The 14,549-nt window shown below is 38.4% G+C and overlaps 1 protein-coding gene across 1 annotated transcript; it reads left to right on the forward strand.

The window, feature by feature from the left end:
• The first annotated feature begins 1,413 nt into the window (after positions 1–1,413).
• Positions 1,414–14,164, forward strand: LOC106091510 (suppressor of hairless protein). Its single transcript, XM_013258047.2, has 4 exons — positions 1,414–2,757; positions 8,367–9,247; positions 10,982–11,189; positions 13,093–14,164. The coding sequence occupies exons 1-4, from the start codon at positions 2,005–2,007 to the stop codon at positions 13,420–13,422; spliced, it is 2,172 nt and encodes a 723-aa protein (XP_013113501.2). The 5' UTR covers positions 1,414–2,004; the 3' UTR covers positions 13,423–14,164.
• Positions 14,165–14,549: the final 385 nt, after the last annotated feature.

Raw genomic sequence — 14,549 nt, forward strand, 5'->3', positions numbered from 1 at the left:
AACTCCCTGCTACATCTCTGTGGCCCGGCACCCAGAACAGGTGAATTTTGAACTGTTCAGCCATCTCGTTGAGAGATCTGCGATAGTCAAGGGCGGTTTCTGTGTTCAGAAATACGTTCTCCAGGGATTTAATGGCTACCTGGCTGTCTGAGAAGATATTTATTTTACATTGCTTAATATCTCACAACTGTCACAAGCATTAGAACGGGATTACATAGCTGAAAATTGTTTCTGATATTCTACTTCTTCAGGATTTGAACCCTTGCGTTCAGAGTCATAGGCAAACAGGCTTACCTCTACGCTATGGTGGCTCCGTCTGTAGAGGTACTCATTTCATTTATTTGATATTTTCACATACAACACGATTAACAATCTTTTAAAATAGATTAGATGTGGTTTAAAAACATATATAAAATTGAACCCGGAAAGGGCCTTGAGAATTTTTAACCCTGGTTACATAGGCAATATGGTTGATACCCATGAATAAATAAATTAATAAAATTTCAAAAATAAAATCCCTCCCCTGGGCCTTTGCCCCGAAACCCGACTTTGGATTCATGTTTTTGGGGTCAACCCACATCTACACAAGAAATTTCAGTGAAATCGGAAGTGCGCCTTATAAAGTGCAGTTTAGCCTGCTTTTTAATAGGCAGACGAAACATCCAACTTTATATAAAACGAAATATTTAATAGGAATTTCTGTTAAATCAAATTGCATTGTTCATTAGTATATGTTATCGATATCTTTTTTAAACAACGGTACACTGGACCTTAGGCAATTGATTTTCTCCATATAGTACTAAAATAAAACACATCATATATAAATTTTAATGTTCATGCACTGAATTGGTAAGAATGAAAGTGTTACATTTGTATGATGAAAATGTTGCCTGTGTTCGAAAGTTATCAAGAGCAACTATACTAGGGGTTTAAAGCCCTTCAATTACCAAATCTATGCTTCTTTGCCATATAATAAACTAAAAAAATCAAGAGATACCAGAACTATTAACGGCAAATTGCAAACACTTCTATTATATGTGAATGTCCCATACATTTCTTTATGTTATCGATGTGTTAGAACATCTCATTAGCCCTTCGGTTTTACACTACATTTTAGTAGTGTAATAACGGTTATAAATCCCGCCCAAAGAATTACATTTTTATGGACGATTATAACGCCCTATAAGGACATTTCTCAATTTCATTTCAACAATAATTTTTAATAAGCCTATCTTTTAATTGGAAATAAATAAATTAAAAATTTTAAAAATGATTGACCATTATTTCGATTAGCCTTAACTATGATGTTTATCGATGTTCAAACAATGTAATCGATTTTCTTGAATTCGATGTTTAAAACATATCTATCGTTTATCGTATACAATCGAAATCATTTTCCCATTCATTAGCGCATAAAAGAGGTTGTTTTTTGTCAAATAAGCTCAATCGTGCTTTAAATTTTCACAGATTTTCACAAAGTTTAAGAAGTTTCCTAGACTTCGGCCAACGTGCACATAAGTAAAATGTTCCGAAGGATGTTTGTGGTGGAAAATTAAATGCATTTTTATTTCGAATTGGCGACGTAAACTCAGTGCTTAGCGCGTGAGAATTGACAGCTGCTGCTGTGTGTTGTGTGTGACATTTGTTGTTGTGTGTCTGTCGGGAAAAAAGTATTGTTTTCAATTGAATTGAGAGAACAATCGAACAATCTCTCTCGCAAAGCCCATTCCGCGGTGTTGTTGTTATTCTTGTTTCAAAACAAAATAGAAACTCCAAATTGTTTCTCAAGTGCCAATATAAATTAATACAAATTTACGTTAATACACAATTGCCAATAAAATTAAGTATTTAAGACATAGCCCTGCTAAAAGAGAACAACTAAAGACAAAAGAAAAAGACAAATATGATGTTCTATAGCTTCGCCCAAGCATCCGCTATGATGGTGTCGTCCACCGCAGTCATCTTTAAATGCCAATCTAATGTATAGGAAATATGTTCGACTAAATGCAGTGTTTTAAGCAGCAATCGTATATTGCACATAGTGATCCTCAGGATTCTTTGACGGCCACGAATTTTCTGCTATTTGAAAATTCAAACATTCCAATTTGTGGCAGCGGTCTGTACAATTACCAAACGCCGCAACATTCCCCGGTCAACAAGCCACAGACAGGAAACACTAGCGACAACAGCAACTGTGATAATTATACTCCCATAATAACGCCCAACACGACAATCCCTAACGCTAATAAAAACAACAATAACTCGTCCTCCTCACCTTTGTCATCATCCCCCTACAATTCACAACTTGTACAAATGCCACATTTCGGTTTGGCCGGTGGTCCTGGTATGGCCAATAATGCCTACGCTCAAACACCACCTAGTCCGCCATTGCACCATGCCGGCGGCGGAGGAGGTGGTGGTGTCGGCGGAGGTGGTGGTGGTAATGGCGGTCTAATGCCACCCAGTCCCCCACATCATCCTGGTCACAATCCGCATCAACAGCAGCAACAGCAGCAACAACAGCAACATCATGCACATTTAGCCATGATACCTAGAGGTATGGGTGGTGGCAATCCCGGCGGTGGGGGTGGAGGAGGGGGTTCAATTATGTCCACAGGACTAAACACATCGGTTAGCTCAATATCATCTGCCACATCATTTCGATCACACATCGAGGAGAAAAAACTAACCCGCGAAGCCATGGAGCGTTATATGAGAGAACGCAATGATATGGTCATTGTAATACTTCACGCAAAGGTGAGTAGTAGCTAAGAAAATTACACTTGTACGTTTTATTTTCATATCTCTCAAAGTTAGACGATACCATCCCCGATATTTGTTCTGCCTGTAACACAGGAACCCATGACACCTATTTACATGTCAGGAAAACTAATCTAACAGCAGAATCAATATGGATCGCTCCAATTGAAGCGCCCAGATTTTTGGAGATAGATCTAGACACGGTAGCAGTGTTAGTACAACTCTGGAGAATGTGGCTACAACAACAGCCGAGTATATATTTGCTGTTGTTGTAACTATATGTTGTCACTTCACCAATTTTAGCAGATAAGGGGAAATTTCCCCAAAAGGGGACTTTTTTCTTGTTTAGGGGACGGAGACTTTGATGGAGAACAAAATTAAAAATAAGAAAATTAATTAAGAAATTAATTAGAAAAAAAATTAATCCTTACATAAGGTGTGATATAATAAAAAGCGTATTCACCTACATTGATGTTTATTGCAGAAATCCATATTTTGAGATGAAAAATCGTACATGAATATGATAAACATGGGCTTAAGTCCCTCAGAAGGTATAGGCTGTAGTCCATCGTACTAAAGCGGGAAATGTTTTAAACAGTTTAAAGTCAGCTATGGTCACGGCATTCAAAAAACTAAGATAATTCTTTTTTTAAACCCAGCACCATAGGATGGGGCTTATACTATTCTAGTCATTCAGTTTGTTTCACCTAGTAATATTGAACTGCGAACCCATAAAGTATATACATATGCATATTAGTTGTCTTTCGACTTGACTTCTGAGCTCCTGGTAGCTGCAATATTTATCCGATTTGGCTGAAATGCACGAAGTGTTCTGTTACGGCTTCTAACAAACGTGCCAAGTATGGTCAAAATTGGTCTATAACCTGATATACCTCCAATATCTTCCGATTTCACATCTTAAGCCCTTGAAAGCCACAATTTTTATCGGATTTGGTTGAAATTTTGCACGTAGTGTTTTTTATAACTTACAACATCAACATTAAAATGCACGATTCGTAAGCGTACACTAGGATTACGAAGAGATCAGCAGCTCGCCATACATTTCCATTGCATCCCCTGATCTCCTGAGTGACGTGTCCTGGCAAGCCGGCATTTCTGACATAATTCTCACCATTGACCGACCAACCTATTTCATAACCTCTTAGCACCAGACGTTCATCAATCGCCGCTTCACTGAACTGACACCCCCTCGAATGTGCTAGTTGCCGAGAAGAAATTGCGAGACATCATTAATGTAATAGGCTTTATACCAGCCGGTCGAATACCACGAAGTGCGGCCTAATTTCCCGGCGCAGGCAGAGGTACTCGAAGGCGAGAGTGATGGGATTCGTGCTTCGGACCCCACTTACCCCAGAGTCAGCAATCTGAATCTGGAAATAAACAGGGTAGTCATCGAACATAAGCGGAATTTGTGGCTGGACCACTTGGAGCAATATAACTTAGGTAACGGTTTAGGCAAGCTGTGGTCTACTGGTCAATCACTTTCGAACCCTGGTAGACGGGATGACAGGACTACAGTCACTTTTGGCGACGTAACTATGACTGATGTGAAGAGATGCACCAGGTTGTTCAACCGTCAATTTATTGAGCATGTCGTGAGTGGCAGGGCAATTTAGGGACTAGATGTCGAAGCACTGTAGAGTGAAACAGGAAGTTCCCTAATGCGGGGTTTTATCTCCGCTTCTATTTTACCTCTACCTATCATCTAGGGCTAAACCTCTCGCTCTGGATCATAAAAATCCAACCAACCTGAAGTCTCTGAGATGTGGTTCACAAGAGAGTGATATGGATAGCTGTTGCGTAGGGGTATCTCAGTCATTGGCCAAAGTTGATTTCGGCACCCCAACCCCATTACAATGGGAATAACCTATATTTATTGTTGGGGTTGGAGATTAGCAATGTTGTAAAATACGATATTTCATAACAATCGGTTAGAAAACGTGATTAGGGTTCCAAGTGTACTTGGCGTACCAAATTTCAGTTTAATCAAAATAAGATGTAGGCTACTAGGATCTCAAGAAGTTAACTCAGATAATCGATTTAAGGTTTCTTGCGGCTTTTCAGGAAGTCAAGTCAAGGAGTCGGTGTATATGGGACTCTAACTGTAGTCCTACCTGAAACGTATGTTGGATGGTATTTGTGTACATCACATACCAAATTTCAGCTTAAATGCTTAAAAATTGGCTTAAAATCAAATCGAAATATTTAATTAAGGGACTATAATCGACTGAAAGTGATGTACAAATGTGTGGTCACCGTATCGCTGAGATTAGCATGTTCGCCAGTGACGGTGAACGCCTCCATTCGAATCCTGGAGAGAATATCAAAAAAATGTAGCGGTGTTTATTCCCTCCTAATGCTGGCGACATTTGTGTGGCACGCCGATCGGACTCCGCTAAAAAAGGAAGCCCCTTAACTTTGAGCTTAAAACTTGAATCGGACCGTACGCATCAAGTTTGCCCCTATTCCTTAATGGAATGTTCGTGGACAAATATTCAATTGTTATTACAAATTTAATTCTACCTTGGGTTACGTAATACTGGCAGTTTGTTTGCACATATTTAGACCAGGGCTGCCAACTCGATCGGAGTTAAGTTTTTGAGGCCGGACTATTGACCCTGAGTCGGTGTTTGGTTCGGAGTTGAGCACGTTAGCCCCGACTCCGAACCGATCTCCGACTCCGGTTTATTACTCCGACTTAGACTCCGATCCGGGGTCGGAATCGAGGGCAAGACTCCGCAGCCCTGATTTAAACTATTTAAATTCCATTGTGCGGCAGATCAAAATGCCTCTAATGAGAATTGAACCCACGAACACCTTGGCAAGCAGAGTACACTAACCGTCTTGGCTAACGTCACTCACCGTGAGTGCTTTTGCGAATATAAGTGTTTAGTTGGAAACAAAAGTCTGGCCCAAAGATGTTTTTATCCTTTTCAAGCCGTTTGTTTAGCTGCAATGGGGTTGCTTAAACCATCTTTTACAAAATATGAGTTTAGGCAGCACCAGAACTTATCTTAAGGATAGATCGAAGGTCAACAAATTTCTTAACATGGAGAAACCAGAGTCTGAAAAAGATTAAGCTACCTGAGCCCTATACAAAGCCCTATAATGATAAGAGGGTTGAGTTTTTCAAAATGATCCAGTCAAGAAAAAAGATTTCTTCCATAGTCATACGCATTATCACCGTCAATCAGAGGTATTGATATAGTAGATGCTTGAAGTCTATCTCGTACTCATTATTAAGACCATTAAACTTGAAGAAATGCGCCGCCCATGCATCCAGCTGAGCGATCTGGTAGAAGAAGTTTTAGGTAAGGCTTACTTAGCTCCAGAATCAGTAAATTCCTCATCCTCAGAGTAAGGTTTGGCTTAAGTTCTCGAACCTAGCAATGCTAGTTGGTCCATTAAGTTGGTGGGTATAAAAAGAAGGATGATCTGTGTGTGAGTGTTTATGGAGTGTTTGGTAAACAAACATAGCGCTCCCCACCCATAGTTTCCCAGAACTATTGGGTTGCCCAAAAAGTAATTGCGGATTTTTCATATAGTCGGCGTTGACAAATTTTTTCACAACTTGTGACTCTGTAATTGCATTCTTTCTTCTGTCAGTTATCAGCTGTTACTTTTAGCTTGCTTTAGAAAAAAAGTGTAAAAAAGTATATTTGATTAAAGTTCATTTTACTTTCTTTTAAAAAATCCGCAATTACTTTTTGGGCAACCGAATAGTTAGCTCTTATTCGTGAATAGAATGTTCATGGGCAAACTTTTATTTTAGATTTTTTTTCATTACTTTTCTTTTGTAAAAAGCGGATCATTGGCACTCGGCCCATTTCATCTCATCCACATTTCCGATGCAGTACGATTTTTAAGATTTTAAGCTACAAGGGTAGGCAACTCGGTAGCTTGGAGTCTGGTTTCCCCAAATCCAAGATAGAGATGTTTTTTTCCTGTCCAAAATACTAGATCACTACTAACTACTACTAAGTTCCGGCACGGGATAGCTGTAAACACCACACAGGCTGGAACATTGAGGTCCGATGTGTGTGTGGTGTTCATTGCTGTCAGGAGAAGCTAAGCTGCGAGCTACCGGGCGCGTCCACATATTGCGGATAGTGGAATGCTCCATACGAAGTATTTAGCTGCAATAGCAGTCGCGGACTATCAGCGGTATCGAGCGGTGAGTCTCAGTAACAGGCCTGGTGGCAGCGGCGCTTGCACAAATACTGAGTGCCCATGATGCTCGATATGACAAGGCGAGTTATTGGCGCCTTTAAATAACCAATAGCCACACTGTTCCCGCGTCGATCGGTCCAAAGGACCGAAACGAGCTTGCTTATGCAAGAGCTTGACGAGGATCTCAACCCCCACATGAAAATGTGGCTATAATAACAACTAAACTAAGTAGTGTCGCTCTCTGACACGCCGCTTGTACTTGACAATAAAAAGGAAGTCCCCATATCATTGAGCTTGAACTTAATTCGGACAACACTCAATGAGAGAAGTATCCCCGTTTTTGCCCTAAACGCTTTGCTAATTTGACAGCGGACAAGTGTCCTCGGATAACTGTGTTATAACGTCTTTAAGCGATTTTGTATCCATGGCTCATTAAACCATTCCCACCATTAGGCTTTTTTTATATTTTCAGCGCAAAAAAAGATATTTCACCTCATAGATACATTCCTTATAGGTACTCCAACTTCGGTGCAATTGCTGAGGAAGCACTTTTATTTAAAACATTTTAGCAAATTTGTTGCAACATCACACTTCCTAAAACTCCCACGATGTGCTTTGAAGTGTAAAGCAGACCAAAGACCCAAAAAATGCATCGACTGTGGCCAACAATGCACCTGATTAAAACCTTTTCAAGCGTGCGCTATGTGTCCAAACCGCCGTCATAGAATTTTTTTCCTCGAAAGTCAACGATGTTGACAACAACAGAAACACATCAGACATCTCAGTTTATTCGTTCTAACCACAGAAATGTTTCAATTTTTTTTCCAATATAAATTTGCGAATCCAACAACAAGGGAATAGACAAAATAATTGGTTACAACAAAGCAATAACACAACAACAAAATGTCATTAGAGTTATGATTATGATTAGGAATTTAATTGTATTACAACTTTAATTAAACTAAAGCGTACTTGAGGTGGTGGTGTGGTGCTGCTGCCGCCACAGATGCTGATTCCTATTCTGATAATTTGTGTTGAATGCGTTCAGTGAGGTGTGAAGGATGTGAGAAAGAGCGAGCGAGAAAGAGACTTGGCAACGGTAAGGCCAGGCAGCGAGGGCCAGTTGTGTGGCTGTTCGAGTCAATCATGGGTGCCATTACGTTTTGGCCACAGTTAAGAAGTTTTCTTGGGTTTGGTGGTTTTGCATAATTAAGGGAGATTCGAATGCATTCGCATTCGCAACCAGGGCAAACGACCAACTAGAATTTCCCATGACAATTTTATGCATATTTTGATTGAAATGCCAAACTATTTTATTTTTTGTAGTTTTGTTCTTGTGCGGTTAAGTAGGCGACTTTGCATTAATAAAGCTTTAATGGCCTCCCTATGTTTCGTTTTTTCCCCTTTATTTATAGGTTGCCCAAAAGTCGTATGGCAACGAAAAACGTTTCTTCTGCCCTCCACCCTGCATTTATTTATTTGGCAGTGGCTGGCGTCGGCGTTACGAGGAAATGCTGCAAAAAGGCGAGGGAGAGCAGGGAGCCCAATTGTGTGCCTTCATTGGCATTGGCAGTGCAGATCAGGATATGCAACAGTTGGATTTGAATGGCAAACAGTATTGCGCGGCCAAGACATTATTCATCTCCGACTCAGACAAACGCAAACACTTTATGCTATCGGTGAAAATGTTCTATGGCAATGGTCATGACATTGGGGTCTTCAACTCCAAACGCATCAAGGTGATCTCAAAGCCTTCCAAAAAGAAGCAATCTCTGAAAAATGCCGACCTATGCATAGCCAGTGGCACCAATGTGGCCCTATTCAATCGGCTGAGGTCCCAAACTGTTTCTACGCGTTACCTTCATGTTGAGAATGGGCATTTTCATGCCTCCTCCACGCAGTGGGGTGCATTCACCATACACCTACTGGACGATAATGAATCGGAATCGGAGGAGTTTCAAGTTCGTGATGGCTACATACACTATGGTGCTACAGTGAAATTGGTTTGTTCGGTTACAGGCATGGCTTTGCCACGTTTGATCATCCGCAAGGTGGACAAACAAATGGCCCTGTTGGAGGCCGATGACCCTGTATCACAGTTGCATAAATGCGCCTTCTACATGAAGGATACGGATCGTATGTATTTGTGTTTATCCCAAGAGAAGATTATACAGTTCCAGGCAACACCTTGTCCCAAGGAACCCAATAAGGAGATGATAAACGATGGTGCCTGTTGGACGATCATATCGACGGATAAGGCTGAATATCAGTTCTATGAAGGAATGGGACCTGTATCGTAAGTATTGGAATATCAATATATTCATTAATTTTAGCTTGTTAATATGATAGAAATAAATTTTTTTTCATTTTTTAAAGCTGTCAAAATTATTTTTAAGTTTTTTTAAATTTTAAACTGTTTAACTGTTTTTTATTTTAATCTTTTTCCGTGTTAACATATTTTATATATTTTTTTATTTTTGTTTTTTATTATATACCAAAATTTTTATCCGATTTGGCTGGAATTTTGCACATAGTATTCTATTATGACTCCCAACAACGGAGCCAAGTACTGCCACATTCGGTCTATAACCTAATATAGCCCCCATATAAACCGATCTCCCGATTTGACTTCTTGAGCCCTTGAAAGCCGCAATTTTCATCCGATTTGACTGAAATTTTTTACATGATCTTCTGTTATGACTGTGAAAAGTACGGTTCAAATCGGTCAGAAACAGGATATAGCTCCCATATAAGCCGATCTCCCGATTTGACTTCTTGAGCCTTTACAAGCCGCGATTTTTAACCGATTTGGCTGAAATTTTGCATATGGCGTTCTGTTATGACTCTCAACAACTATGCCAAGTACTGTCCAATTCGGTGTATAATTAGATATAGCTCCCATATTTTAGCAGAATCTATCTTAGTGGGTTCTCAAGATTCAACCCGGCCGAACTTCGCAAGCTTTTACTTGTTTTTAAATTTGATCCAATTTTTATACTCACCACAATAGGTTGTTGGGTATACTTAACTAGTTTTCCGTTTGTAATACCTCGAAATATTGATCTGCGACCCTACGTGGGCAATCTCGCTCCAGTACATTGGACCGATCGCCGCGGGAACGTTATGGCCATTGGTTAATTAAAGGCGCCAATAACTCTCCTTGTCTTATCGGGTATAATTGGCACTCAGTATTTAAGCAAGAGTCGGTCTCCCACAGAGACTGTCCACCCGATATCGCTGATTATTATTGTTGTTGTTGTAGCCACATTTGTATGTGGAGATGACGATCCTTATCAAGCTCTTGTAGGTGAGCAAGCTCGTTCGGGTCCAAAGGACCGATCGCTCCGGGAACAGTGGGGCCATTGATTATTTAAAGGCGCCAATAACTTGCCTCGTCATATCGAGCATCATAGCCACTCAGTATTTGGGCAAGAGCCGGTGCCGCCCGACCTCTTACTGAGACTATGCGCTCGATACCGCTGATTGTCCGTGACTGCCATTGCAGTTACTCCGTATGGAGTATCATCAATTTATGGATGCGCCTGCAGCTAATGAACACCACACAGATCGGCCCTCCCTCCAAACTGTAGACCACCTCTTCTTCTGATATGATTTTCAAAAAGCATTGTAATTTTTGTCCGAGTTGGCTGATATTTTGCACATAGTGTTCTGTTATGATTCTCAACAACTGTGCGAAGTGCAGTCCAAATCGGTTTATAACCAGATATAGCTCCCATATTTTAACCGAATCCATGGTGGTGGGTTTCCAAAATTCGGCCCGGCCGAACTTAGCATGCTTTTACTTGATAATAATTTTTTCAAAATTAAGTAGAATACTTAATAGTCTGTTGAACGTAATTTTTAGTTGTTGCTAAACTTAAAATTAAAATTAGTTTAACCTAATTTCTGGAATTATTCGTTTATACATAAAATTTTGCAATATAAATTTTTCATATAAATTAAGTAATTAATTTTTCATATTTATGCAAATTATTGTAAATTATTTATTTTTTTTTAAATTTATTTCCAGTTCCCCTGTTACGCCTGTCCCTATTGTCAATTCCCTGAATCTCAATGGTGGTGGAGATGTTGCTATGCTTGAATTGAGCGGCGACAACTTCACACCGCATTTACAAGTTTGGTTTGGCGATGTTGAGGCCGAGACAATGTATCGTTGTACGGAGACGTTGCTGTGCGTGGTACCAGAAATATCACAATTCCGTGGCGAATGGTTATGGGTAAGTTAAATGGCAATGAAAACTGAAGTACATATTATTTATATTACAAAAATTCCGAACAACTGAAATCTGTAATCGAAATCTGATGGAAAATTAGTGTTCTCTGGGGATATAAAATTGACGGTATCAAAATTTAGGTTAGATTATATTGGCAATTGGCAATCTCACTCACCATTGGGCTACTACAGTAACAAGAAAAGGAAGTTGTCTATCATTTATTCAACCACATCATTTTGGAAATTGTAATTCAAATGTTGTTGTTGTCGTCAAGCTCCTTCAGGTGAGCAAGCTTGTTCCGGTCCAAAGAGCCGATCGCCGGTGGCCGTTGGTTATTTAGAGGCGCCAATAAGTCGCCTTGTCATATCGAGCATCATAGGTACTCAGTATTTGTTCGCACCTCAATGTTCCGGCCTGTATAGTACTCACAGCTATCCGGTGCCGGAATTCAAATGTTCACATCAACAAGTTTACATGAATTAGGTTTAGTTTTGAGTGGCATTCTCTTAGCGGACTCACTTAGACACTTTTGTCCATTGTATTACAACAATAGTAATCGCATGGCAGCCGGTTGGAATGAAAACAAATTCTATGAAAGTTAAAAAGTTAGACAAAAATTTTTTTTAAATGTGTAAAAAGAGTAAAACCATATTGGATTTCTTTGTCCAGCTAAAACCAAAAGGCTTTGATTTTGCTTCTATTTAGAATAGAAAGCAAATTATAACCTTTTTAAAAAGTTAAGCCGTATGTGGTGTGCCATAAATGCAATGAGCAGGCTTCGGAGATAAAGAGTCTGAAGCCCATAAAAGCTATATTTATTACCCGATTTTGAAATTTGAAATAGTGAGTTGTTATAAGCCTCCCGACATCCGACCTGAATATAGTTCAGATCGGACTATATTTAGATATAGGTGCCATATAGACAGATTTGCCCATCAAGGGTCTGAAGCCCATAAAAGCTTTATTTATTACACGATTTGGCTAAAATTTGAAGCAGTAAGTTATTTTAGGCTTCCCAACATCCGAACCAAATATCATTTAGATCGGTTTATTTGGATAAAGCTGCCATATAGACAGATTACCCATGAACACAGAAAAAAATATCACCAAATTTTTTTCAATTAAAAATTTAATTGAAAATTTTCAAATTAATTAATTAATTGATTCAATCATTTTTTTATTGAATCTAAACTTTTTTTAAATGATCGTGATTGAAATTTTTGTTATTTTCAATTAATTTGATTTTTTTAGACCCAACAGCACTTTCATGACTGTCAGTTTTTGAAAAAGTCTATAAGAGAAAACTCCCACACAAACAGTATTTAGAGCTTACTAGATTTCCAACACAATTCTAATCTTCTTTATAATTAAAATATTATTAATGACATAACATAATGAGTCCATTATCGTCGGACAAACGTGATAATGGGCTTGGGTCCACCATCACGTTTGTAAATCTTAAATTTGTGTTCCAGCAGCTTAAATCGATGGTGCGCCATATACAGCACATTTTTCTCAAAAATTTGCATATTTTCAATTAATGTTTTAATTAATCCAATTAAAACATTAGTTGAAAATTTTGGAAATGAAAAATGAATTGAAATTTTTTCAAAATGTGTTTGATATTATCATTTCCGGATTGAAGCATTTTCAATTAAAACATTTATTGGATCAATTTGGATCATTTCGTGTTTGAAACCGGTTTTTATTTTTTCTGTGTAGAAAGGGACAGGGGCAAGTTGGGTCAAAATAAAAGCTACTCGAAGTGTCCTCTGCTTCTTAAGAGAACTTTCTTCTTCTTCCTTATCTCTCCTCTTCTCTTTTTTTATTTATTCCCCACCATCTACTTAATCTTTTCAAGCGAAACTCAACCAATATTCGTTTTTTTCCTTTTCGTTTATTTCAGGTTCGACAACCCACTCAAGTGCCTATATCGTTAGTACGCAATGATGGCATCATTTATGCAACGGGGCTTACCTTCACCTACACTCCTGAGCCGGGACCCAGACCGCACTGCACCCAAGCGGACGATGTGATGCGTTCGCGCATTAATAACAACAACATAGCGACAATGAGTAATAACAACAACAACAACAATAACAGTGTTAGCACAGCACATTCGCCAGGTGATGCTGGACTAAATGCCAATCATATGCAACAACATGGCCAACAACAGCAGACTTTACCCTCAATGTCAGAAGTGCAATGGAATGCTCATGCAGGCGGCTTATCCTGAGTGCTGGCCAGCATTTTTGGTTGGCATTTCGAAATCATTTTGTAACCCTTGTAGGGGTTTCCCTTTTTGCTTGAATATTTATTATTTAAATTTAGTTTTAAAGTTTCCATCCTCAAAACCCCACCCCCACACCCAAAACCCCAACCATATCCCAGAAAAATCTTGTCATTGCTAAAGTTAAATTAAGTTTTTAAAATTTACCCAAATTAGTATTATTTAGACCTTTTTTTTGCATATTTTTATAATTTAGTAATATTTTAAGTAAATATTGTAAATAGCATTTTGAGCAAAAGCAAAAACACATGTCGTCATTTCACTGTGTATTTTTTTTAAATATTTATGTACCAAGGAAAGAACAAAAGCATTTTACATATACAAACACATCCCAAATTTATACATATATACACTTACATACACACACACACACACATATATATTTATAAATGATAAGATCAATTTTTTATATGAATAAAATGTTGAGATAATGTAAACAACTTTATGTGAGACACATAAGGTTTTAAATTTTATAATAGATAAGAGTTCTTCTTAGACTAAGACCCCGATAATGTTTAACAACAACAACAACAAGAAACCACCATCAAACAGTAAAAAAAAGACAAAAAATCATACTTTTAATTTATTTTAAAACTATATATATATATATTTTGAAGAAATGAAGAGTAACAAAGAAAACAAAAACTATATTCCACCCTATAAAGAACCCACAAATACAGTATATACAATTAAGTAATAAAAAGAAATTCATATTTTTTAAAAAAATCTAAAAAAAAAAACTCTTTGGATTTTATAAACTTTAGGTGGGGGGACTGTGGGAAAATCTTGGCTTACTGCAGCCACTGGCAAATGCAAACCTTTTAAATGTGGTGAATATCTCTAGGGTTGGCGATTCAATGTCTTCTGGGCAGATGTAGCTGATAAGAAAATAACTATTATTGTATAAGACAGTTGAACTTGCATGTTGATTCCAACAAGGGGAGAAAAATTCCCACCAAAATTCCAGCCTGTGTTGCGTGTTAAACATCGTTTGCCGAACGTCTTAAAGACTAAATCAACCACCAAACCAAATGGCCAAGTTAGTGGTGGGAAAATCTTTATGTTGACAACAG

Source organism: Stomoxys calcitrans, chromosome 3, assembly GCF_963082655.1.
Source record: "Stomoxys calcitrans chromosome 3, idStoCalc2.1, whole genome shotgun sequence".
Lineage (NCBI taxonomy): Eukaryota > Metazoa > Arthropoda > Insecta > Diptera > Muscidae > Stomoxys > Stomoxys calcitrans.

What these genes read in the sequence shown, in the direction of transcription:
- LOC106091510 (XM_013258047.2), top strand. Translation starts at nt 2,005, where the DNA reads ATGCAGTGTTTTAAGCAGCAATCGTATATTGCACATAGTGATCCTCAG. An exon ending in GAAGGAATGGGACCTGTATC is followed by an intron (nt 9,248 to 10,981) that starts GTAAGTATTGGA and finishes ATTTATTTCCAG; the next exon opens with TTCCCCTGTTACGCCTGTCC. An exon ending in TCCGTGGCGAATGGTTATGG is followed by an intron (nt 11,190 to 13,092) that starts GTAAGTTAAATG and finishes CGTTTATTTCAG; the next exon opens with GTTCGACAACCCACTCAAGT.